The 26,032-nt window shown below is 46.5% G+C and overlaps 1 protein-coding gene across 1 annotated transcript; it reads left to right on the forward strand.

The window, feature by feature from the left end:
- Positions 1–3,848: 3,848 nt before the first annotated feature.
- On the forward strand, positions 3,849–20,579 carry LOC310824090 (NLR family CARD domain-containing protein 3-like; the record flags this gene model as incomplete). Its single annotated transcript, XM_083696963.1, is given in 7 exon segments — positions 3,849–3,853; positions 4,260–4,350; positions 4,521–4,752; positions 10,146–10,941; positions 10,943–11,932; positions 12,742–12,833; positions 20,548–20,579. Coding segments are annotated over 7 exon segments (2,238 nt in total).
- Positions 20,580–26,032: the final 5,453 nt, after the last annotated feature.

Here is a 26,032-nt window from a genome sequence, read left to right on the forward strand (position 1 = left end):
GCACAGGGGATAGAGGAGAGAGAGATGTGGCCCTATGACATTCTTAAAATGAGCTAAAATGCAAAAATGTCATCAACAATTCACTCAATAAGTTGAATTGAGTTGAAGTAATTTTGGAATTAATATCTTTGTTTTTATAGAGTCTCTGATTTGCATCGGAATCAATTCCACACTGTGTGGATTAGGATGTCACGACCAACTCAGCAAATTTCATAATTTCCTCTTGACTCTGACAAACTCCCCAGTCCCTGCCAGAGACAAACAGACCCAGAATACTAGGACTACAGATCAAAGTAGGACAACAGATAAAACTATTCAACTAGGACTACAGATACAAGTAGGACTACAGATAAAACTATATAACCAGGACTGCAGATAAAACTATAAAACTAGAACTACAAATCAAACTGATCAAATAGTTTTAGTGCTTTTGTTTTAGTGTTTTGCTTTAGTTAATCACCATAGTTTTAATTTTTTCCACTTTATGATCTGATCCCTTGGTCCTCCTACATGATGGGTGATAAGGAAGTAGAACTGTCGGTGGGTGAGGCTACGTCTTGATCACATAAGAGAATTGAGTGACTGCCAGTTTCCCTGCCTTCTGCAACCTGACACCTCCTCAGAATTATTCACACACACAATCATTTCATTGGATAAGAAATATCTTGCCCCACCCCTCCCATGGTCACACATTGACAGGTAACTCACCTGATCTGTCCTCCGTGTCAATCAGTAGAGAAGTTCAGTCTCAGACGAACCTCTCAGTCAGACAGCAGCCATCACACTGTCTTTAGTCCTGACTGACAGACAGAGTGGAGAACTGCAGACGACCAATCTAAAAGGACCAGAATGATCAGTTAGGCAGCAAAGCTCTGTTTTCTCTTTACTCTGGAGACGATGGCTGGTGTTGGAGACGAAGGAGTCGAGTATCAAATCTCTGAGGAGTGACTGGGATCACGGAGCAGGGACACTCTCCTGTGTAACAGCTAAGGGATGAGCTCCAACGTGTGTCCACAACCAAGCCAGAAGAAGAGAAACGTGAGAAACTCTCTTGTTGATGAATCATCATATTTAACAAGATTGAACTCTGATGGAAATGTTCACTGTGAGTGTTGTGTTGTGTGAACTGTGATCCTGAGCAGTAAAAATCATATAACTGTTTATGGTTCTTGTTGATCATTAACCAGGAAGAGTGTGCTCTGCTGGAAAAGTGTACTTGTGTTGTGTTGTGTTGTTGTGTGTTGTGTTGTGTTGTGTTTGGTGTGTGGTGTGGTGTGGTGTGTAGTGTTGTGTAGTGTGGTTTGTTGTGTTGTGGTGTGTTGTGTAGTGTTGTGTGGTGTGGTGTGAGCTATGATACTGAACAGTAAAAGTTGTGTAACTGTACATGTTGTTGTTGATAATTAACCAGGAAGAGAGGGTACTATGACTATGATGTATCATATGATATTAACAGTTACGGTCCAGAGTCAAACTGACCTGGCCTCCATATTCAGGCTGAGCTGGCTTCATTTGTGAGTTTAAAATGGAAAATAGCTTTGATTGACGTCTACTGTACATTCTTACTGCATTAAAGGGATAGATCACAAAATAAAACTTTTGTAATATTATACATTTGTAGCAAGGTCCTTAACACAGAGGCGGACTCGGTGGTAGTGATAAGGGAAATAAAACCTGTTTATTTATAATGTTCCTTTTTCCGGTCCTGGGCGACTTTTTAGTTGTAGCTTTTCAGCCTTCCCCCTCCAAAGCAGAGGCACACACATCTTAAACCATTCGTTAACGAGGCTTCATTCGCAACAGGTGTGCGACAAAGCCTCGCTTCCGCGCCTTGGCCACGGTCCTGTAGCACCCTCTACAGGCCGAACGCTGCATGTCCCCCCACAACATTATATACAGTGGGGGAAATAATTATTTGATCCCCTGCTGATTTTGTTAGTTTGCCCGATTACAAAGAAATGAGCAGTCTATAATTTTTATGGTACTTTTATTTTAACAAATGGAGACAGAATATCAACAAAGAAGTCCAGAAAAAACACATTATATAAAGTTATAAATTAATTTGCATTTGATCGAAGGAAATAAGTATTTGATCCCCTACAAACCAGCAAGAATTCTGGCTCATACAGACTGGTTATATGCCCATGAGGCACACAGATTACTCCTGTCACTTTAAGAAAGTACTCCTAATCTAATGCTTGTTATGGGTATAAAAGACACCTGTCATTAGAATCAATTTCTTCCATTCCAACCTCTCCACCACCATGGGCAAGACCAAAAAACATTCAAAGGACATCAGGGTAAGAGTTGTAGACCTGCACAAGGCTGGAATGGGCTACAAGACCATCAGCAAGAAGCTTGGTGAGAAGGAGACAACTGTTGGTGCAATTATTAGAAAATGGAAGAAATACAAAATAACCATCAATCCCCCTCGGCCTGGAGCTCCATGCAAGATCTTGCCTCGTGGGGTAAGGATGATCATGAGAAGGGTGAGGGATCAGCCCAGAACTACATGGGAGGAGCTTGGTAATGATCTCAAGGCAGCTGGGACCACAGTCACCAAGAAAACCATTGGTAACACACTACACCGTAAGGGATTGAAATCCTGCAGTGCCCGCAAGGTCCCCCTGCTCAAGAAGGCACATGTACAGGCCCATCTGAAGTTTGCCAATGAACACCTAAATGATTCAGAGAAGGCTTGGGAGAAGGTGATGTGGTCAGATGAGACCAAAATTGAACTCTTTGGCATAAATTCGACTCTTCGTGTTTGGAGGGAGAGAAATGCTGAATGCTACAATCCCAAGAACACCATCCCCACCGTCAAACACGGAGGTGGAAACATTATGCTTTGGGGTTGTTTCTCTGCTAAGGGTACAGGACGACTTCACCGCATTGAGGGGCCAATGGACGGGGCCATGTACCATAAGATCTTGGACGAGAACCTCCTTCCCTCAGCCAGAGCACTGAGGATGGGTCGTGGATGGGTCTTCCAGCATGACAATGACCCAAAACATACAGCCAAGGCAACAAAGGAGTGGCTCAAGAAGAAGCACACTAAGGTCATGGAGTGGCCTAGCTAGTCTCCAGACCTTAATCCTATAGAAAATTTGTGGAGGGAGCTGAAGCTTCGAGTTGCCAAGCAAAAGCCTTGAAACCTTCAGGATTTGGAGAGGATCGGTAAAGAGGAGTGGACCAAAATCCCTCCTGAGATGTGTACAAACCTGGTGACCACTGTATAGTATATCTCTATCTGACAGAGAATCTATCCTAGTCTATATGGTGTACACACTTCCTCAGAGTAGAAAGGAGAAGCTCAGCCCGGCACAGGGGGAAGAGGAGAGAGAGATGTGGCCCTCCTCGACACACGCAGCTCTCTACTACACGTTGTACAGCAAATGGGAGGCGTTGACCGAGTCAGTTACAAAGAACTGTTGGTGAAGATTTACTTCTCCCTTCAGACAAGTTGACTCAACATTCCAGTTGTCTGACCAGACATTGTCCTTGTCCTGGACCAACAGACAACCGTGACTGGTGAACCCTGCATAGACCTTGTCCTGGACCAGCAGACAACTGTTACTGTTGAATCCTGCATAGACCTTGTTGAGTGAGTCCCACATCACATCATCAATCAAATAATCATTACATTTCAAGTCAGATTTTCGCTTTGGTCATTCTTTTAAGTCTATTTCCTGCAGCATGAAAATCATGCGTGTGTGTGTGTGTGGTCTTTGGTCTCCTTTAACGTGCTGCGTGTGTTCATTGAGTTTATAGCAGGGGGTTCTTTGAGGAGAGGAGAGAGAGGAGGGGACCACTGCCTCTAAAATGAGTCTCTCTCTGCGGAGGTTGAAGCCATGGGGTAAGAGAAGAGTCTCTGGAGGGCATTTACCATGATACTGATGATGATGATAGATACTTCATTCATAACCAGATTAATGTTAGACATAGGAATGTAGATATACTGTAGTTCAATGCATACTGTAGCAACAGACAGTGTTACAACAGTCCCTAGAAGGCGTGTCCACAGAGGAGGACAGCGGATCCTGGAGGGAGATGGCCACTAAAAACCTAAAAGCTACTGACAATACAGATATATTAATTTGGACTGGCCACACCGTCCACTGATGTTAGTTTTTTGTAATATTCATCTGACCCAGGAACTATGTTTTGCGGTATACACTCTTAAGTTATTCTATTTGGGGAACTGGGCCTCATTCACACTTCTCTGGATAAAGACATCTGCTTATTTCTTGTTTTTTACCCAGAATCCCCAGTGACCAGGTGGAGAGACCAGAGTCAGAGATTCCCAGTGGTCAATCTGTCCAGAGTCAAAGTGAACTGGCATCCATATTCAGAGTGAGCTAAATAGAAAGTATGACATGAAAGATGGCTAAGTAATCCCAACACAAAAGTTATTTTTTTCTTGTTTCAATTGCATGCCAAAGTCAAGTCAAGTTTTTTGTATTTAGTCTCTCTACTGTGTGTAAAGGTTTACCCATTATCTCACTCCACCTTAAATGTTTCAGTTGCTTGAAGACAATGTCATCACTTTAGTGAGAAATGAGCTGAAGAAGTTCAAGAGGCTTATTTCTCAAGACTACCCAGACTGCTTTGAGAGTCAGGGGGAGGAAGAGGAAGTGGTGGATGATGAAGAAGAAGAGAAGCAGGAGAGCAGTGCCAGAGAAGGGGCTCTGAAGATCACACTGCACATCCTGAGGAACATGAACCAGAAGGAGCTCGCTGACACACTGGAGAAACGTAAGAGAACTCATGTGTTTTCACAGAGAAGTGGTACTGGGCCTGAAATATTATTGGAAATACAAACACCACTAACTGTAATTATGATGTATATCTCCATTTGGTCACTCTTTATATGATGTTGCCTCTATAACTTAGTGTCTCTGTAATTACTCCAGTAACAAGATTGGTTGTTTCTGTATAATTGCATAGTAATGGGTTTGGACAGTTTCCTATAACACAAATGGAATAAGGACTGTTCTTTCCGACACGTGTAGTAATATATCATTCAACTACACTACATACTATGTAATTAATTACTATATAATTAATTAATAATTTATTACTATATAATTAATTAATAATTAATTACTATATAACAACAAATTAATTAATACAACAAGTGGTCCTCTGTGGCTCAGTCGGTAGAGCATGGCTTTAATAATGCTTAGGTTGTGGGTGTGATTCCTGCTGGGACCATATATACTGAAATGTATGCACTCACTGCAATGCAAGTCGCTTTAGATAAAAGCGTCAGCTAAATGGCATATATGCATATATATATATATATATATGTAACAAGGTCCGGACACATAGGTAATGTTCTGGGAATCAATCCCATTTATTGGTCAGTAATACGTTCTTTCCCCTTGGTGACTTTCCAGTCTCCGGGTATCAAGCGTCTCTTTTCCCCCGCGACTTTTCAGGCCGCGTGTCTCAAGCGCCTCGTCTTCTCCGCCACTCTCCTACTGAAAAGCAGAGGCACACACATCTTACGCCCTCCGGTAACGAAGCTTCATTCGCAGCAGGTGTGCGACAAAACCTTGTACCCTGGCCACGGTCCTGTAGCACCCTCTACAGGCCGAACGCTGCATGTCCCCCCACATACCCCCACCGCCCGACACAGGCCGGGGATACGACGGCCGACAGCCTACTCCCCCCCCCCCTGCATGGGAGAGGAAGTCTGCCACGACCATCTGCACCCCCGGTCTGTGCACGACCGAAAAGTTGAAGGGCTGCAACGCGAGATACCACCGGGTGATCCTCGCGTTCACATCTTTCATGCGGTGGAGCCACTGGAGGGGAGAATTGGCCATCAAGGGGCGCCGACCGCCCACTTGATGGCCAGGCACTCCTTCTCCACCGTGCTGTACCGGCCCTCCCTCTCCGACAGTTTGCGGCTCAGGTACAGCACCGGTCGGTCAGCCCCCTCCACCTGCTGGGTCAACACTGCTCCCAGGCCTCTAACCGACGCGTCCGTCTGTAGGGAGAAATGGAGGTTAAAATCAGGCGCATACAGGACCGTTTCTCCACAAAGAGCGCCCTTAAGGGCCTCGAACGACCCCTGGCACTGGCCCGACCATTGGACCGGATCCGGGGCACCCTTCCAGGTGAAGTCCGTCAAGGGACTGGCCAGCTCTGAAAATCCCGGCACGAACTGCCGGTAATAGCCAGCCAGCCCCAGGAAGGCCCTCACCTCCTTCTTCATCTTGGGCCGCGGAGAGGCGGCGATGGCCGCAGTCTTTTCAATCTGCGGCCGCACCTCCCCTCGACCCAAGTGGTACCCCAGATACCGGATCTCCCTCCGCCCGATCACGCACTTCTTCGGGTTGGCCGTCAACCCTGCCTGCCTCAGGGACCGCAGAACAGCAGCCACACTCTGCATATGCTGCGCCCAGGTGTCACTGTGAATGACAATGTCATCCAGGTAGGCCGCAGCATAGGCAGAGTGCGGCCGCAGAATGCGGTCCATGAGGCGCTGAAACGTGGCTGGGGCTCCGAACAACCCGAAAGGGAGCACCGTGAACTGGTAAAGCCCGAGCGGAGTGGAGAATGCGGTCTTCTCCCGGGATACCGGCGAGAGTGGAATCTGCCAGTATCCCTTCGTGCAATCCAATGTCGTGAAGTATTTGGCCATGCCAAGCCGGTCCAAGAGCTCGTCAACCCGGGGCATCGGGTAGGCATCGAACTTGGAGACCGCATTAACCCGTCTATAATCCACACAGAACCGTATAGCCCCATCCGGCTTGTTGACAAGCACGATGGGGCTACACCAGTCACTGCGGGACTCCTCGACCACACCCAGCTCCAGCATGGCTTCCAATTCCCTGCACACAATGTCTCGTTTGTGTACCGGTAACCTATAGGGACGCGTGCGCACTGTTAAACCCGGCTGCGTTTCTATATGGTGGTCGATAAGCGTAGTCCGACCGGGCAGGGGAGAGAACACGTCGGCGAACTTAGCTTGCAAATCTGCAACGTCCGTGGCCTGGCTAGCAGAGAGATGGTTATCAATACCGACCGGAGTGCTAACTTTTGATTTTGGGACTTCCGGTCTGAACTCATCTCTCTCTGGAATTATTGTAGCCAGAGCGACAGTGACCACGTCGTTCAATTTTTTTAGGAGATTTACGTGATACACCTGCAAGCTATCCCCCCGGTCCGAGCGTACTACCTCAATCCACGTCCCCCATGCGACGTGTGACCACAAACGGCCCTTGCCACTTCGCGAGTAATTTCGTGCTGGAGGTGGGTAACAGTACGAGCACCTTGTCTCCCGGTGTCAATTCTCGCAGGTTAGTTCCCCTGTCGTATAGGCGCTTTTGACGCTCCCGGGCTTGTAGCAAATGCTCGCGTGAGATAACCCCTAGGGCGTGGAGCTTTGTGCGCAAGTCCAGGAAGTATTCAATCTCACTTTTAGCACCCTTCCTCCCAATTTTCTTTAAGAAGGTCTAGGACACCCCGGGGCTTACGTCTGTAGAGTAATTCAAACGGGGAAAACCCGGTGGAAGCTTGGGGGACTTCCCGTACCGCAAACAGCAGGGGATCTAGCCATTTATGCCAATTCCGACTATCCTCGTGTACAAACTTCCGGATCATTGACTTCAAGGTCCGATTGAACCTCTCACAAAGGCCATCAGTGGCCGGGTGGTAAACACTGGTTCGAACCGCCTTGATGTTCAACAAGCCGTACATTCTTTGAGGGTGCGTGACATAAAATTAGTGCCCTGATCGGTGAGAATCTCTTTCGGGATTCCCACACGGGAGATTACTTGAAACAATGCCTGCGCTACACTCCTGGCAGAAATATTGCGCACCGGTATTGCCTCGGGGTATCGGGTTGCGTTAATCTATCAAGACCAACACAAATCGATATCCCTGTGTACACCGATCAAATGGCCTGATAATATCCATAGCAATGCGTTCGAATGGGTTCTCGACCAATGGTAAGGGCCGCAAGGGGGCCCGTGGAATGGCTGGGGGATTTACCAACTGACATTCGCGTCAAGAAGCGCACCACCTACGCACCTCTGCCCGAATTCCCGGCCAATAAAATTGAGCCATTATACGGTTTAGTGTCTTATCATACCCTAAATGGCCCGCCATGGGGTGGACATGAGCCGCCTGGAAGACCATTTCCCGGCGGCTACGGGGAACCAACAACTGGGTTACTTCCTCCTGACTATGTGAGTCACGACTTACTCTGTATAACCTGTCGCTGATAATCGCAAAATAGGGGTGGGCGCGCACTGTGTCTGGCCGTACCAAAGTACCATCAATTGCTATCACTTGGTCATAGGCCGATCGTAGGGTCTCGTCTCGAGACTGCTCGAGGGGGAAGTCGCCTAGCAGCGGATAGTTCGGCGAGGAAATCTCGGGTTGAGACCCCCCCGCCGGCTCCTCGGCAGTGTCGTGAGGCGCCGCCTCAGCACAGAGCACATTACACGCCTCACACCTCCCTCTCTGTCGCGCATTGCTTTACCGCTTGAGGAAACCCCTCCCAATCTACACCCAGAATCAGGGGATGCGTGAGGCGCGGGCTAACCGCCGCCTGTACACTATGTTTTTTTACCTCATAATGAATTTCGATAGCGACCACAGGATAATCGTTGATGTCCCCACTTCACCAACACCCTCGATGCCTTTAACAATGCCCCCGGTCGAACCAGGCGCTCCTGGATCATGGACTGCATGCAGCCCGAATCCAAGAACGGCTGGTGCGTATCATGCTGTATCCTTACCGGAACACGATACGCCGCTCCTGGTCCTGGGGTAGGGCCCGGTATGTCGCCGATGCGGACGACCTGCCCCACCTCCATCACTGGGCACTCGGCCTGAACATGGCCCGGCCGTCCGCATCGCCAACACATCCCCCCTGTCGCTCGGGGTGCTTCCTGCGGGGCTAGGGATTGCTCTCGATGTGCGCGCCCCTGCCATCTCGTTCTCTCTCCTTCCGGTCCCTCGGCTCCTCCCGGGCGCCGGCCCCCCGCCCCCTGGCGCGGGGCCAGGGTTGGTCGTCGTGGCTCCCGCGGTGGGATGGAGAGATGGTCCTCTGCCAAGGTCCACGGCGGCCGCGAGATCCTGGGGCCGGTGGTACTGGACCCAGGCAGCGGTTCAGGCCGGGAGCCCTGTGATGAATTGTTCTAAGACCACCCGGTCCCCGACCTCCTCCACCGAGCTGTTCCTCGGGTCCAGCCACCGCCACGCGCTGTCCCGCAGCCGCTGGGCGTAGGCAAAGGGCCGGCTCCCCTCCTCCATCGTCAGGGCCCGGAACCGCGACGGTGTTCCTCCGGTGTGAGGCCCAGGCGGTCTCGAATTGCCCGGGCCAGGGACGGGTAGTCCAGTTGGGCGGCCGCTGGTAGGCTGTGGGCAGCGAGCTGCGCCTCACCTGACAGGAGGGGCAGCAGATGGTATGCCCACTCGCCGTCCGGCCACCCCGAGATCCTCGCCGTCCCCTCAAACACCGCCAGGAACGCCTCCGGGTCGTCCAGGTCCCCCATTTTCTGGAGGTGGACCTTGGGGGGACCTTGTGCCAACCCGGGCCCTGCCTTGATGGCCCCGATGAGGTCCCGGAGGAAGGCACGGTCCTCAGCCCTCGCCGCTGTCAGTTCTCCCACCGCGGCCTGCTGGTTCTGCTGCAGGAGGGCCTGCTGTTCCAGGATCATCGTCATCCTCGAAATGGCCGTAGTTAATGTCTCCATATCTCTGTCCCAGGTTGGGCGCCAATGTAACAAGGTCTGGACACAGAGGTAATGTTCTGGGAATCAATCCCGTTTATTGGTCAGTAATACTTCGTTCTTTCCCCTTGGTGACTTTCCAGTCTCCGGGTATCAAGTGTCTCTTTTCCCCCGCGACTTTTCAGCCCGCGTGTCTCAAGAGCCTCGTCTTCTTCGCCACTCTCCTACTGAAAAGCAGAGGCACACACATCTTACGCCCTCCGGTAACGAGGCTTCATTCGCAACAGGTGTGCGACAAAACCTTGCTCCCGTACCCTGGCCACGGTCCTGTAGCACCCTCTACAGGCCGAAAGCTGCATGTCCCCCCACAATATATTTACTTACAGTTACTGCAGGTATTGGGTCAACTTAATGTAAAGTGTCCAGGAATATTTTGTTAATTGTTTTGTCATTCAGATGAGCTTGCTGTGGTGTGCCAACGTGAACTCAAGTTCACCCTGAAGAAGAAGTTTCAGTGTGTGTTTGAGGGAATAGCTAAGCAAGGCAACCCAACACTTCTCGATAAGGTCTACACAGAGGTCTACATCACAGAGGGTGGAAGTGGAGAGGTCAATAACGAACATGAGGTCAAACAGATTGAGACAGCATCCAGGAGACCAGCAACACAGGAGACACCAATCAAATGCAACGACATCTTCAAGCCTTTACCTGGACAAGACAAACCAATGAGAAATGTGCTGACAAAGGGAGTCGCTGGCATTGGAAAAACAGTCTCTACTCAGAAGTTCATTACGGACTGGGCTGAAGGAAAAGCCAATCAGGATGTCCAGTTCATATTTCCACTTCCTTTTCGGGAGCTGAATTTAATGAAAGAGAAGAAATGCAGTTTGAATGAACTTCTTGGTAATTTCTTCATTGAAATAAAAGAATCAGGAATCTCCAACTTTGACAAGTATAAAGTTCTGTTCATCTTTGATGGTCTGGATGAGTGTCGACTTCCTCTAGACTTCCAGAACAACGAGACATGTTGTGATGCCACAGAATCAACCTCAGTGGACGTGCTGCTGACAAACCTCATCAAGGGGAATCTGCTTCCCTCTGCTCTCCTCTGGATAACCTCCCGACCTGCAGCAGCCAATCAGATCCCTCCTGAGTGTGTTGACCAGGTGACAGAGGTACGAGGGTTCAACAACCCACAGAAGGAGGAGTACTTCAGGAAGAGAATCAGTGATGAGAACCTGGCCAGCAAAATCAACACACATGAAGTCATCAAGGAGCCTCCACATCATGTGCCACATACCAGTGCTCTGTTGGCTCTCAGCCACTACCCTAGAGAGACTGTTGGTTGGAGCAGAGAGAGGAGAGATGCCCAAGACTCTGACACAGATGTACACACACTTCCTGGTATTTCAGACCCAACAGAGGAATGTGAAGTACCTTGGAGACCATGACAGAGATCCACACTGGGATAAAGAGCTAATTCTGTCACTGGGAAAACTGGCCTTCAAACAGCTGGAAAAGGTCAATCTGATCTTCTATGAGGAAGACCTGAGAGAGTGTGGCATTGATGTCACAAAAGCCACAGTGTACTCGGGAGTGTGCACTCAGATCTTCAGAGAGGAGTGTGGACTGCAGAAAGTGTTCAGCTTTGTGCATCTGAGCATCCAGGAGTTTCTAGCTGCTTTATATGTGTTCCTCACATTCAACATAAGCAATGAGAATCCACTGGTCAAACAGAAATCCTCATCCATGAAGCTATGGTCATCACTGAGACGCACACCTCTGGTCGACTTACACAAGAGTGCAGTGGACAAGGCCTTACAGAGTGAGAATGGTCATCTGGACCTGTTCCTGCGCTTCCTCCTGGGCCTCTCACTGGAGTCCAATCAGAATCTCCTACGAGGCCTTCTGACACAGACAGGAAGCAGCTCACAGACCAATGAGGAAACAGTCAAGTATATCAAGAAGAAGATCAGGAAGAATCCCTCTCCAGAGAGGTGCATCAATCTGTTCCACTGTCTGAATGAGATGAATGACCGTTCTCTAGTGGAGGAGATCCAAAGCTACCTGAGCTCAGGACGTCTCTCAGCAGCCCAACTCTCAGCTGCACAGTGGTCAGCTCTGGTCTTTGTGTTGCTGACTTCAGAAGAAGACCTGGATGTGTTTGACCTGAAGAAGTACTCCAGATCAGAAGAGGATCTTCTGAGGCTCCTTCCAGTGGTCACAGCCTCTAAGACGGCACTGTAAGTAGATGGACAAAACATTGTATTGAAACTTCATCAATGGCTATCAATGGAGTATGTGATCACTTATTATGATTTACGGGTTAAATGGAAGAAACTGAGTTATTGAGCACATGGTCAAAAGTAATTCATTAATGGATTGCACGCTTATCTTTCATGTTTTATTGACACACAAATATGTGACTTGCTCGATCATGTTCAGTCGCTTTGTGTCTCGACTCCCAATAATGAGTTAGAAAGAGCCAGCTCCAGTCGGAGAACTGAACACTGGTTTCGAGAAATCCACTCCTGACGTTGACTCTGTTTTTAACCTAACGACTATCGCATTCCACACGGATACTCACACCGCGGCTCAAATGAAGACTTTTGGTCTGACATTAAGCAAATAACATAGGTAGCATATATAATAACATGGCTGGCTGTGTTCACAGTTCAGCTAATGAGTTTGTCAGCTTTATTTTAGTGAAAGTGGAATGAGTCAGTTCTCTAGCCAGTGAGTTTACACTGCTGTTTTAAGGAGCTCGCCACTCATCTAGAACTGAACGCTCTATCCATCATTTAAGGCATGAAGTATGGATACATGATGATTTCGCCTTTAAAACGTAGTGAAATTAGAAAACATGTTGTTCTAGTGAATTATGTTAAAATACCAAAACAGCCTATCTTAGGGTTTTGGACGACAATGTCATTATTTGCTAATCAGGTGCAGCGACAAGCAACTGGAAATGAAAGAACACATCACATAGGTACATTTTTTACTTTTTCTTTAAGTCAAAATGTCTTAATGCTTGTATTTATTCCTCATTCAGGCTGAATGGATGTGACGTCACAGAGAGATGCTGTGAAGCGTTGGCCTCAGCTCTCAGCTCAGACTCCTGCCACCTGAGAGAGCTGGACCTCAGTAATCATGATCTAGGTGACGGGGGGGGGGGGGGGGGGGGGGGGTGAAGCTGCTCTCTGCTGGACTGGGGAGTCCACACTGTCAATTACAGACACTGAGGTGAGGTCTGAGACTATTCTTGTTGCCAGACACATCATTCCTAAGTGTCTGTTACATTATCATTCTATGGAATCAATGATACTTTTTTTTTTTGTCCTGGCTGTTTACAACTGTGTTTATTACCCATCCATCCTGTCCCCAGATCACTCGATCCTGTTTCTGCAGCTGTGTGGCTTTGTACTTTATTATTCCTACCCTCTAGTCAACCCCCACTATCAGATCTCACCCCATCTGAGATGTTCCAGGACCATCTGGTGTCCTTGTGACCTTTTCCCCTAGGTGTGGGATATACTCCCCCCTTTGGGACTTAATAGTCCCACATCCTATATTACTGAGTTGTAAATGATATACTAATAAAACATACAAGTGATTTTAAGACAATATACATAGGCAATTCACAGAAGTAAACATAACCTGTATGGCATCATCAATATGACATTCTATTAGCTCCTGGGGACACGCCTCCTTTACAGGTGGGGGTGAAAAACCCAGCCTCAAAATTCCCCCACGGTTCTCACCTTATCCAATCATCATTGAGCAACCACTTTACAGGTATGCAAATGAGCACCCGTCCCCATGAGCAACAACTTCCTACACATTTAAATGACTACACAAATTATTAATAAAAAGTAAAACAACACATCAACCTATAATGGGACTTTATGTCCAACACAGGGGACCATTCCCTGTCTCAGAAACATGGCCATCCCATTGTGCCTCTATGCATACATTCAACATGGTCATTCTATCAGTACTACACACAATAATTGTTACACATAACATCTTAAAACACATCATTGTCCATTCAAATTGTCACTATTCCCAAGGGGAATATAGTCCTTGTATGGCCAGGGTTTCGTCTTCCTTGATGATTGTGGCCATGTTCCTCCCAAGTAGGTGTAGCTGTTAGCGCTTGCTAGTCCTGGCTGGGAGTCTAGACGATCTCGCCATCCTCGGATGAGGGGGCAGAGGACTCACTGCTGCCTCCCAGTTGAGAACAGGATATAGGTCTAGTTGGCCTCCCATTCTGTTGAGTGCCATTGGAGCTATACCTCTGGTTACACTCATCTGCTTAATTGTGCCCTGTATAAAAAAGGATCTCAAAACAGGCATTATACAACAAAATAACAGTCCTAACACTACAATCACTAACACAACCATTATTCCCATTTTCGCCAACATTCCTCCCCATGATCCTAGGATGTCGTCAAACCAGTCTACTTTCCCAAAGTCTGTGCCCTCATTTCCTCTGTGCTCCTGTACGATCTCACCCATTCCTTCGTCTTCTTCTCTGGTTTGCCTGAGTTCTTGCCTCGGGACCCTGGTGCCGTGGTTCAAGTGGTACCAGGTTAGGCTCCCTTGGACTTGTATTGCAGTGGGGGTGGCTCTCACTACCTCGTACGGTCCCTCTCTCCTTGGCTCGTTCCATTTCCTTCTGAAGACTTTGATGTACACCTGGTCTCCTGGAGTTCTCGGATTGGGCAGGGGTGTCTCCGGCTCCAGCTGCTTGTCTTTTTCCTGTGAACATATAACTTTGTGTATCTCAGTTAATCAATTCATATATTGTTTCAATTCTATCTGGCGTTGTTCAAGTGGTGGTCCTTTGTAAGGTCATCTTATTGTTAGCACTGGCATGGGTCGACCCGTAAGCATTTCATGCGGTGTTAAATGCGTGTTTCTGTTAGTCTGCATGCGATAATTCATTAATGCAAGTGGCAAGGCATTTACACAATTAAGCTTTGCGCTGGCACATATCTTATTCAGCTTTGTTTTGAGGGTACCATTTATTCATTCTACCATTCCTTGTGATTGTGAATGGTAGGCACAACCCAATCTTTGCTTTATTCTTAACTGCTGTATGACTTGTTTCACAGTTTTCTGAATGAATGCTGCACCGTTATCTGAGCTAATCTCATTAGGTATTCCAAATCTGGGTATTACTTCTCTTGTTAGAAATGTAACCCCTGTTCCCTGCTTTTACCCATCTGCTGAATCTATCTATAACAACAAGCATGTATCTTTTCCCAATGACCTATTTTATCATATCTCCATAGTCCATTACCAAATTTGTAATTTAAATGTTTTTAATTAATTAATTTATAAGTTTAAATGCATTTTTTACCATTGCCTGTACATCGGGTGCCCAATACCCTTGGATTTGTATCTTTCTCACAACTTCCCCCCTTGCGCAATGGTCAAAACCATGCGCACCAGTGATCAAAATCCCCAGTAGTACCGTATGTGCCACTATAGTACCCTCATATGATCTCCACATTCCTGGAGAGTCCACCTTTGCCCCCCTTCGGAGCCACATGGATTGCTCAAACGGCCCTGCAATCCGATGCATGCGTATTATATCCTCTAGCTGCGTTATTGGTTCTATTAATTGATTATCTGACTTTTCTTTCATCTGACCCTGTCGTTTAACCAATATGGCTACTTCCTGTGGTATATATTATTCTATGAATTCCTTGCCTGCAGAATGTTTTACCAATGGGTTACTTGTTTCTTTCCAAATACTTTTTAATGCGGTTCTCATCATTGGTCCCAAGACTCTTGCTCTATACCCTTTATTTACCATTAATGACACATGATGAGCAGCATTAGGTATATTATACCATTTTTGTACGAATTCTGATTCATCTATTTGCATAGCTGCTCCCTGTTTTCCCCTATAATATATTGTGACATTAATGGGACAACCAGATTTTTGGTTTGCTCCTGCCAAACTTGTTCTTGGCAGGAGCTGCAATTTAAGTCAAATCGTGGTCTTCTTACATCTGGCAGTTGGGCTTCAATAGATTTTCTCCATTTTAACCAAGTTTGCTCTATTTCATAATTTATTTCCCCTAACCAGTAATCATTTGCGCTTGCAGTTATTGGTATTTCTTGTATCTTTATTGCCATATTATTTACATATACACCTTCTGGGGAACACCATATTTTCATCCCCAGCATGCATAATGCATCCCTCCCCAAGAGATTCACCGATGACTGGTCAGAGGTCAGTATGGGCAGGGTTGTGGCTCTGTTTCCTATCTTCTATTTGAACCTACAGCATTGGTTCTTGATCAGCTTCTGTGGTTAATACTGGAAGCTGACCCTCCCTTTTCGGATTCTCTGGGCATCCCTAGTAACCATAATTTAGTCCCCTATATGGATTGGCTGGTCCTTCTGGAGGCTCCTGCTGTTGCTGACTATAGCCCTGTTGACTATCCTCCCTCGGCTGCCATAGATTAATACAATCCCTCTGGAAATGTCCTGATGTTTGACATCTCCAGCACACATCAGGTGGACCTTGTGGGTTTGTCCTTTGGAACCTTCCTTGGGGTCCCTGTCTGTCCATCCGTGGCTGAAACTGCTGGGGCTGCTGGGTATACACCTGAACTACAGGTACGGTGGGTTGCTCTTGTCCCAGAGGTCTCAGCACTGGAAGTGGTTCTGGTGTAGCTCTGTATGGAACTGGTTTCTGGGTTTCGGCGCCCATTACGCCTTGTACCTTCTTTTTGTTTCGTTCTGTGAGTTCCCCCAGCTGGAGCTGTGTTAACTTTCTCTGGTTCTCCTTTTCTTGCTCCTTTAGCCTTGACTCATCTTTCCGGTATTTTTCCACTGCATGGACCAGATGATCACAGAATTCCTTATGTGTTTTGGACGTGAGTCCCACCACATCCTCTAACCTGCTTTTCACCGGAGGGGACATGGCATCTATCACTGCGGTTCTGAACAGAGTTGTCATCAGTGGGTCTCCCTCTGGGTCTACTTCAGTCTCTAGTTTCTACTTCTTTAGTTGCTGGTGCAGGTATGTGGCAGGATTCTCAGTCTCTCCCAGTGGGTCTCTCTTCAGGGTCTTAATATCCAGCCTCTGTGGATATTCTTCTCTCAGGGTTGTCCACATTAGAGCCCTGCGCGGGACTGTTTTCTTCATCCCGCTCCCGCCCGCTCTCACTGAATTTCTGACCATTACTGCCCGCGACCGCAGGGTGCGTGTTACACTCCCGCCCGCTCCCGCAGTGTGTATGTCCACTCCCGCCCGTGTCCGCAAAACTCGGAGAATTTCTGCCCGCACAATAATAGAGATGCATTGATTTTGTGTCTTCTCCCGTCCCGCAGGAGAAAACACGTAATTTTATAGGCTATTAATAAAGAGATTCATGGGGTTGTTTGTTTCGTTTCCCTGGCCTGCATGTATTTTGATGCGGTTAGGGAAAGCACTTCTATTTCGTCAAAGCCCTACGTGAAATGTGAGCAGCACTTCCAGAGCTTCCGAAGCTAGGCTATAGTGTTTGCCTGATGATATCTTAGTTGTCCTATACAAATCTATCTGATTTAATGTTAACATGATCATTGTGGAGCTTGATGGATAATTTACAAAGTTCATAGGCTACCTGACCGAAAGTTAGATGCAAATCCTTCATTGTCATCATCGCAGCTGCTTTCCCCTTTCGCGCACGCATCAATTATGTGATTGTGGTTACAGTCTCTTTTCTAAGAGAGACCTGAATAAGAAGCATGATAATGAGAACACAGATACAACACTACAATCAATTTAAATATAACTTAGTTTTATCAAAAACTTTGCACCATCACACGGCACACACAAATAGACTGCTTTGCAAAATATCCACATGAACAACATAAAAAACTGCAGTTTTAAAATTATTAGCCAGATCAGTCGCAGGTATTCTGTTTAAAAAAATAAAAATAAAAGAATGAAAACATTCAAACTTAGGCAGCCTATGCTCAATAACACCGGCAAGGCATCACCACGCCTCTTTAGGCTATAGGACCTAATTAACAACGAGAGTAGGCTGTGAGTGGCTCAAATAACACTAATAAATAACATAAAATAAACAAAGTTAACGAATGAATTTAACAAATGAATCACTTGGCCTTTAAATTGCTGTGGAGGAAGAGAATGTTGCTGACCGACTAACCCTAACCCCAATCCCGTGCGTCTCTCTTCCAAGATGCGCCCACAGACACAAAAGGCCCTCTCTGAAGGCGCACTGGATGCGGGGATACTGAAGATGAAACGCGCCAGCTTTGAGAGCGCAGGAAAGCGCTCTTGGTTGAATTTCCACCATTGAAGCACGCTCTCTGGGTCTGGGTTATCAGAAAGCCGGGAGCTGAGATATTCAGCCATTTCATCATCTACCGGCTTTGGCGTTGAAGCAAAGGACGCATCGTCTTCCCAGTCTGCAAATCGGTCTGTGCTTAGTTTTTTGGCTTGTGGCTCATCCTCTGCTGTGGCCGGGACCAGGTCAAACTGCATCTTGTGAATCATTTCCTTTGCGCCTTTGGATAGGATTTGATTTATATATAAATAAATATGTATTTATAAAATGGCTCATGCTATTATTTATTTAGCTATAGGCCTAAATAGGGCCTATATGAATGTTATTCATTGTCTTTTATCTCCTTTTCTATTTTTTGACTGCATTTCACTTATTCTATTTTGTAATTGCACTGTGTATTTTCTGTTATTATGTCTGTAATAGTCTACATACCTTCAACCACATCTTCTCGTACATCTGCGGGCAGCATCCGTAGCAGTCGCATTTTAGGAGTCAGGAGCGTTGCAATCCTGTACATCATGTGGAGAGGCAATGCAGATGTGTCACTGGTGCCCATCAGTTCTTCCAGACGCAAGGAACACACATTGGCGACTTCAGAGAGCAAGGGCTCGAGGGATGCTGCTTGGCAGTGTTCAATGAGTCTCACGGACCACGGCAGTGGAAGTGATGCACTGGGAGTGGAGTTGTCGGACTCTAGGTCATTAGTAGCATCCTTGAATAACTTAAGGAACGCAACTACTGTTTTCAAAGTGTTTGCATTGATCTGCGCAATTCTTTCATACTGGTTATTGCTCAGCAGTAATGTGGAGATCTCCTCATGCTGTTGCAGTATGGAATCCAGCATATCAAAATTTGAATTCCATCTGGTCTCGATGGATTGCTTGAGGGATTTCTTCAAGCTGTTTTGCAGACCTGAATGTTTGAAATATTTCACCAGTTTTTTTTAATTGGTCAAGAGTTCAGATAGCTCAGCACTTTCAGCCAACACACCTGGTGCAAATGCACTTGACAGAGTGACGTTCAGGATGTGCGCGTTGCAGTTCAGCCTGGTGTATCCACGGAGGGCGGCGACTATGTTGGCTCCACGGTCAGTCACAAACACAACACACCCAGATAGAAGTGTCGCATCTATTCCGAATTCACTGAGTTTCTGGAACAGCAGGCTCCTGATATTCTCCCCTGTCTTTGATACACCACTATCGAAGGGAGCCGCGAATAACACCCTGGAAACGAGGTCGAAGTTGTTGTTTGTATAATGGATGGTGCCGGATATATATGAAGTTTTATGGTAATCCTCTGTCCATATATCTGTTGTGATGGCACATCCATATGTTTCGATGATGGGCTTTATCTCTGCTCCCACGGACGCCTGCAGTGCTTGCGCTCGCCCCTCGACATGTCTGGATACAGTGGTTGGATGAGGTAACACATCTCGTACATCAAATTTGCCATACTTAGCGGCGACATTAACAAAGTGTTGCGATATGTCAACAAAGCCTTTCCCGGCGACGAAGTCATATGGCCGTATGTCTAGACAACACACTTCCACACATTTCACTATAGTTTCTGGTTTAATGTGTGTAGGGAGAAGTGTTTTATCTTTGAAAAGCAGCTTACTTTGACCGAGGAGAACAGAGCAGATGTGTCGCCTCAAACCAGAGGTCCCAGATTTGTGTTCGTTGTAGACTAGTATTTTCGCACATTTGTCACAACTGACAAAGTCCAGTTCTTTTCCGTTATTCTCACAAACAATTGAGAACGAGTTCCAAATATCTGACTTGCCTTGTTTTGTTTTGGTAAATGCCTTGCTTGAGTTTCTTTTTCACATCATTAACAGTGATCTCCATTGTCGCTAGCCTAGACTACATCCCGATCCCGCAGTGTTTTTTTTAGCCGCCCGTTCCCGCCCGCAGCAAAGTTCAAACCGCCCGCTCCCGCGAGATTTGCGTTGGGTCCCACGGGACCCGGCGGGACCCAATCCCAATGCAGCCCTCTAGTCCACATCTCATTTCTGGTCTGGTCAAATGACATCCCATCAGCTCTGGTATTGCCCGTTGCTCCTCCCAGTCCACAGCTTATGAGGATGTCTTCCATCTTTGCCACCCCCAGTACCTTGGCCAACAGGGCTTTGAGGTCTCTCACCGCCAGCAGTTTCCCTGCAGTCTCTTCCTCAAAGCTTCTAATCCATTTACCTGCTCCATCATGTATGTTAGGTAATCCGCTAACTATTCCCTGCAAATCCTGCATACCCCAGGGCACATAGTGTCCTTGATTTCCTTTTATCAGGATGGGGCAATGATATCTATCTGGGTGACCTATCTTTCCCCTATCCCTCAACTCTCGTTCAGTAGTCCTGGATCTTTCACACTTTCTTCCCAGTCACTAACTATTTCATCTACTGTTTGTGCTTGGTCTATTTCCCTCTGGCTTATCCCAGACCTCCTCACCTCCTGTTCCTCATCACCGGACCTCGGGTCATCTCTTGGGTCATCTCTGGGTCCCCAGGCGGTTGCCCCCTCATCTCTGGGTGTGCTGTATAGCTGTTTCTCTGTTCGGCATGCGCTTGGTTTAGTCCTCTTCTCTTGTCTTGACTCGGACCTCCACCCGCCTTTGTCTACCTGATTTAAGGCCTCTTTTAATCCTGCATAACAATCAAGCTCGATGGGGCTTCTTGATCCCCTTCTCACTTCACTTCCCTTCTCTTCTTCCTCATCTCCCTCTTCCAACTTTAAATTTCCATCCAGGTGTATCTTTGCTGATAACACAGAGAATTCCCCATGGCTGTAGGGTGGGGGCATCACCTTTTCTTCCTCTGTGCCCTTCTCCACCTTTCTTTGCTCTCTAGCCTCCTTTAACATTGCTTCCCCTTCTGCTTTGAACAATTTCAACATGTCTATTTCTCTCTTTCTTTTCTCCTGTCTCTTTCTTGAATTTTCTCGAGGTTTGTGGTTTCTTATCAGTGTTCCCATTTCCTTACACACTGCAACATCAAATGTCCCCTCTTTAGGCCACTTAGTATAATTCTTACTGGTTCGTTTTTCCCATTTTTCTGACATCTTTTTCATTTGGTTATTTAAAAGAGGGTTTTTATTCTCTAATATCTCTACTGGAGTTACCATGGTAATCCTTTTCTCCATTTTTCCTTTTATTTTCCTTTAGCAGTAATTATTCTTTAGGGTTATTGTAAAATGTCTTAATCTTCACTCTTTTCTGTAATTTGTCAAAAGAGAACAATATTGTATGATTGGTTATCTAGGATATCACTTTAAAATTTAAGAAATAAGTTAAGAAACAGCTTTGGAATCAGCTTGAGATATCCTAATCACAATTGATGTCTTACACCCTGGGAATCAAATATAGATATAACCAACAACTTGTGTACTTGCATGTATGTATGTGTGCTTGAGAATGTAGTTGTATGTATGACAATGTATGAATGAGTGTGTGTCTATATTGGTATAATTATGTGTATGTGTCTATGTGTGTGAGTGTGTTGTGTATGTATAAGTGTAGTATGTGATGTGTGTATGAGTATATAAGATGTGTGTGTGGGTGTGTATGAATGTAGTATGTGATGTGTGTGTAAGTGGGGGGGAGGGGTATGTGTGTGTAGAGTGGGTGTGAATGTGAGGTACACCCTGTACCTGTGTGTGTGACCCTAGAATGTGAATTAAATCAGTGTGAGCTTAGACATGAATCTCTTAAATCAAGAATCACTTTCACTCAGCATATACTTATATAATAAAATATTCTTATTTTATCTTATTTATTTATTTCATTATTTATTCATTCATCCTAAACCTAACTGCTGTGGAGTCTATTGTTATAATACGCACTCAACCCACTCAGTTGATTCCCTCCCCCTTTTACAATAATACCGCCCAAGTCGAATGACGTTTCAAGATGGCGGTCTTCCCGTTTTTTAAGTTAACGTCTCTCCCAATTCTTACTCCGACTCCCCAAAGGGTTGTCTCTATTTCTACTTTTGATTATTTGGCTTTTACAAGAAGTATCTTATGTTTCTTTTAAGAGGCACCGATGGCTTTCTTCCAATTCCGTATACACAGATATACTATATATCACACAGTTTTCTCATTATTCTGTACTCTGGGAGGCCTAAAAAGTTCACACATTGACCCGTTTTCTAAAAATGTATACTCTTTATTCCTCTATACCTAATTTCTATAATATATCTAATTGGTTAGACTTTTGTCTTCTCTCTTTTGTTATATACTAACTGTAGTCCTCAATTCCCGACCAACAGTGTTAAAACAGAATATCTCTCTCTCAACACAAGCCAGCACAACGAAATATCACTCTTTCAACACAACATCGCGCTTTTCACAAACACTCACAACATAGCAATTTTTACAAACATTTTCACAACACAACACAGCAATTGTACAAATATTATCACCACACGACACAGCGTTCTTACACTAAAACTACAAGCGGCACTTCTACAAAACTACAAGCGGCACTTCTACAAGCGGCCATCTACGTCCGTTACGTCACAATACTAATATACACCGCAATATTTCCCTTAAACTACACAACAACGATATTTCAGCGGTAACCATGTAACAATCTGCCCGATCAGACCTGTAATATTTATTTAATATGACAGCGGTAACCACAGATTAATACACCCGAGCAGACCTGTAATATCGCTCTAACTCTTTAGCTTACCGTCCAGCCCCAAATCAATCAATACCTACATATTTTCATAACATAAATTCACCCGAGCAGACCTGAAATATTGATCTAATTTGGCGTTATCCTAAGCTCTTCCGTCCGTACAGCCCTGTAATATTTATTTAATATCACAGCGTTTATCCACGGGATTTACCTTATTTTTAACAATTACAGCATGCACATTTTCTGAAATCCTCAACAGCTCTAGTTCAAATCCTAAATTTGGTTTCTTTATTGGTAAGATTCATGCACGTGTTTCTTACCGTAGAGGCCGGAAATCCAGAACGATTTATACAAATTTTCTATACGACAAGCAGGAATTCTGCTTACCTGGTTTTGAGCTCATTAAATTTGTATAAATCGTCCGGTCTCCTCCTCAACGATAGTTCACGATACAAGCCTTATTTATCCAATCCTGTTCGTGACGCCAATTATGTCGTAGAATTTAAATCATAGTATTTTGAAATAAAATACAGTTAACCACAGCTGTTGATTCATCCAGAGAGTTTATTCACAGAGAAAGAAGCCGTTTCAGATTTGCAAAGTTGAACACTCTTTCCACTTCCGTAACCTGTCTTTTTATAGACATCACATAGGTCAACACCCTTCATTCAACAAACGTCTACTTCCTGTCTACATACACCAATGACATTCAAGAACTACATTTCGTCATCCAGGGGCTACGCCCCCTTTGACTTGGTGTCGGTCAGTCTACTTGAGAGATCAATTGACCTAGGCTATTTTCTAAAGCCCTTTTGTCCTGGCTGTTTACAACTGTGTTTATTACCCATCCATCCTGTCCCCAGATCACTCGATCCTGTTTCTGCAGCTGTGTGGCTTTGTACTTTATTATTCCTACCCTCTAGTCAACCCCCACTTATCTGATCTCACCCCTTCTGAGATGTTCAAAAGTCAAAGTCAAAGTGGCTTTATTGTCAATTCTTCACATGTCAAGACATACAAAGGAATCGAGAGGACGTTTCTCACTCTCCCACGGTGAGACAGATAAAGTGCCCAGGCACAACAGATAACACATACTAAAAGTAAAACATTCAATAAAAATAATTTAAACAGCGCAAAAAGAGCAGTCAGTAAAGACAGTAAATAGCAGCCAAATACTGTGTATTCTGTATAAAAAAATAATAGTGCAATAGTGCATTGTAGCAATAGAATAGTGGATTGTCCAGAGTCTGTAGTGTTTTGGGGGGGGGGGGCTGAAGGGTTGGGAGGGGGGGTGGTGGTTTCAGCTTCCTGACAGCTTGGAGGATGTGGCTGGGGGAAGTGAGGGGAGAGAATTTAGCTTCCTGACAGCTTGGGGTATGAAGCTTTTCGTGAGTCTGGTGGTGTGGGCACGGAGGCTCCTATACCTTCTTCCAGAAGGCAGGAGGCTGAACAGACTGTGTGCGGGGTGGCTTGCGTCGCTCACAATCGAGGTAGCTTTGCGGGTGAGGCGGGTGGAGTAAGTCTCTTGCAGGGATGGGAGTGGGGCACCAATGACCTTAGCAGCTGTGTTCACAATGCGTTGCAGTGCTTTCCTACTGTGTTCGGTGCAGCTACCGCCCCACACAGTGATGCAGCTGGACAGGATGCTTTCAATGGTGCCTCGGTAGAATGTTGTCAGGATCGGTGTGGGAGCTTTCGCTCGCTTCAGCTTGCGGAGGAAGTAGAGGCGCCGCTGGGCTGTCTTCGCCAGTGATGCGGTGTTGGTGGTCCAGGAGAGGTCCTCACTGATGTGCACCCCCAGGAATTTGGTGCTGCTCACTCTCTCCACAGCAGCACCATCGATGGTCAGTGGTGGGTGTTCGGTGTGGCCTCTCCGGAAGTCGACCACAATCTCCTTCGTTTTGCTGACATTCAGCAGGAGGTTGTTGTCTCTGCACCACGTGGTCAGAAGGTTGACCCCCTTTCTATAGTGGGTCTCGTCGTTCTTGGAGATGAGACCCACCAGAGTTGTGTCGTCCGCAAACTTCACCATGTGATTGGTGCTGTGGGTTGATGTGCAGTCGTGAGTCAGCAGGGTGAAGAGCAGGGGACTGAGCACACAGCCTTGGGGGGCCCCTGTGCTGAGTGTGATGCTGCTCGAGGTGTTGTTGCCGACTCGTACTGCTTGTGGTCTCTCGCTGAGGAAGTCCAGCAGCCAGTTGCAGAGGGAGGTGTTGAGCCCCAGCTGGTCCAGTTTACAGATCAGTTGTTGCGGGATTATGGTGTTAAATGCTGAGCTAAAGTCTATGAAAAGCATTCTCACATATGAGTCTGCTTTTTCCAGGTGGGTGAGGGCTGGGTGGAGAGCAGAGCAGATTGCGTCCTCTGTGGAACGTTTTGCTCGGTATGCAAACTGAAAGGGGTCCAGGGTGGGGGGGAGGATGGACTTAATGTGAGACATGACTAGCCGTTCAAAGCACTTCATGATGATGGGGGTCAGTGCTACAGGGCGATAGTCATTGAAGCAGGATGGAGCGGATTTCTTTGGCACAGGTATGATGATGGAGGTCTTGAAATGTGATGGGACAGCAGCTTGACGCAAAGAAGTGTTAAAGATGTCCGTGAAGACATCCTTAAGCTCCTCTGCGCAGTCCCTCAGCACACGGCTTGGGATGTTGTCTGGGCCTGTTGCTTTGCGGGGGTTGATGGTAGAGAGTGTCCTCTTCACACTGGCAGCAGACAGGCACAGGACCTGATCGTGGGGGGGGGGTGGAGTTTTCTGTGGGCTTGTAGTGTTTGTTGCTTCAAACCGTGCAAAGAAACTGTTGAGGTTGTTGAGCAGAGAGATGTTGTTGTCGCAGGTCTGTGGCGCGGGCTTGTAGTCCGTTATGGTCTGAATGCCCTGCCACAGGCTCCGCGTGTCTCTGCTGTCCTTGAAGTGGCAGGTAATCTTGTTTGTGTAGTCCAGTTTTGCTTTCTTGATGCCACGGGACAGGCTGGCTCTCGCTGTTCTTAGGCCATTTTCATCCCCGGCTCTGAAGGCTTTGTCTCTGGCCCTCAGCAGCCGATGGACTGCCCCTGTCAGCCATGGCTTCTGGTTAGCCCGAGTGATGATGGTCTTTTTGTGGGTGACATCATCAGAGCACTTACGGATGTAGGAGAGGACAGTGTCTGTAAGCTCCTCATTGTCCGTATGGTTGTTCTGTGTGGCTGCTTGCTTGAACATGTCCCAGTCTGTTGTTGCAAGACAGTCCTTGAGAGCAGACCTGGACCCCTCCGGCCACACAGTTATCTCTTTCCGGACCGGTTTTCCGACTTTCACTCTGGGCCTATATGCTGGCATTAGCATGACAGTGATGTGATCAGAGAGTCCGATGTGGGGGAGGGGGGAGGCCTTGTATGCTCCTT

The sequence above is a fragment of the Argentina silus genome (assembly GCF_951799395.1).
Source record: "Argentina silus genome assembly, chromosome: Y".
Classification (NCBI taxonomy): Eukaryota; Metazoa; Chordata; class Actinopteri; order Argentiniformes; family Argentinidae; genus Argentina; species Argentina silus.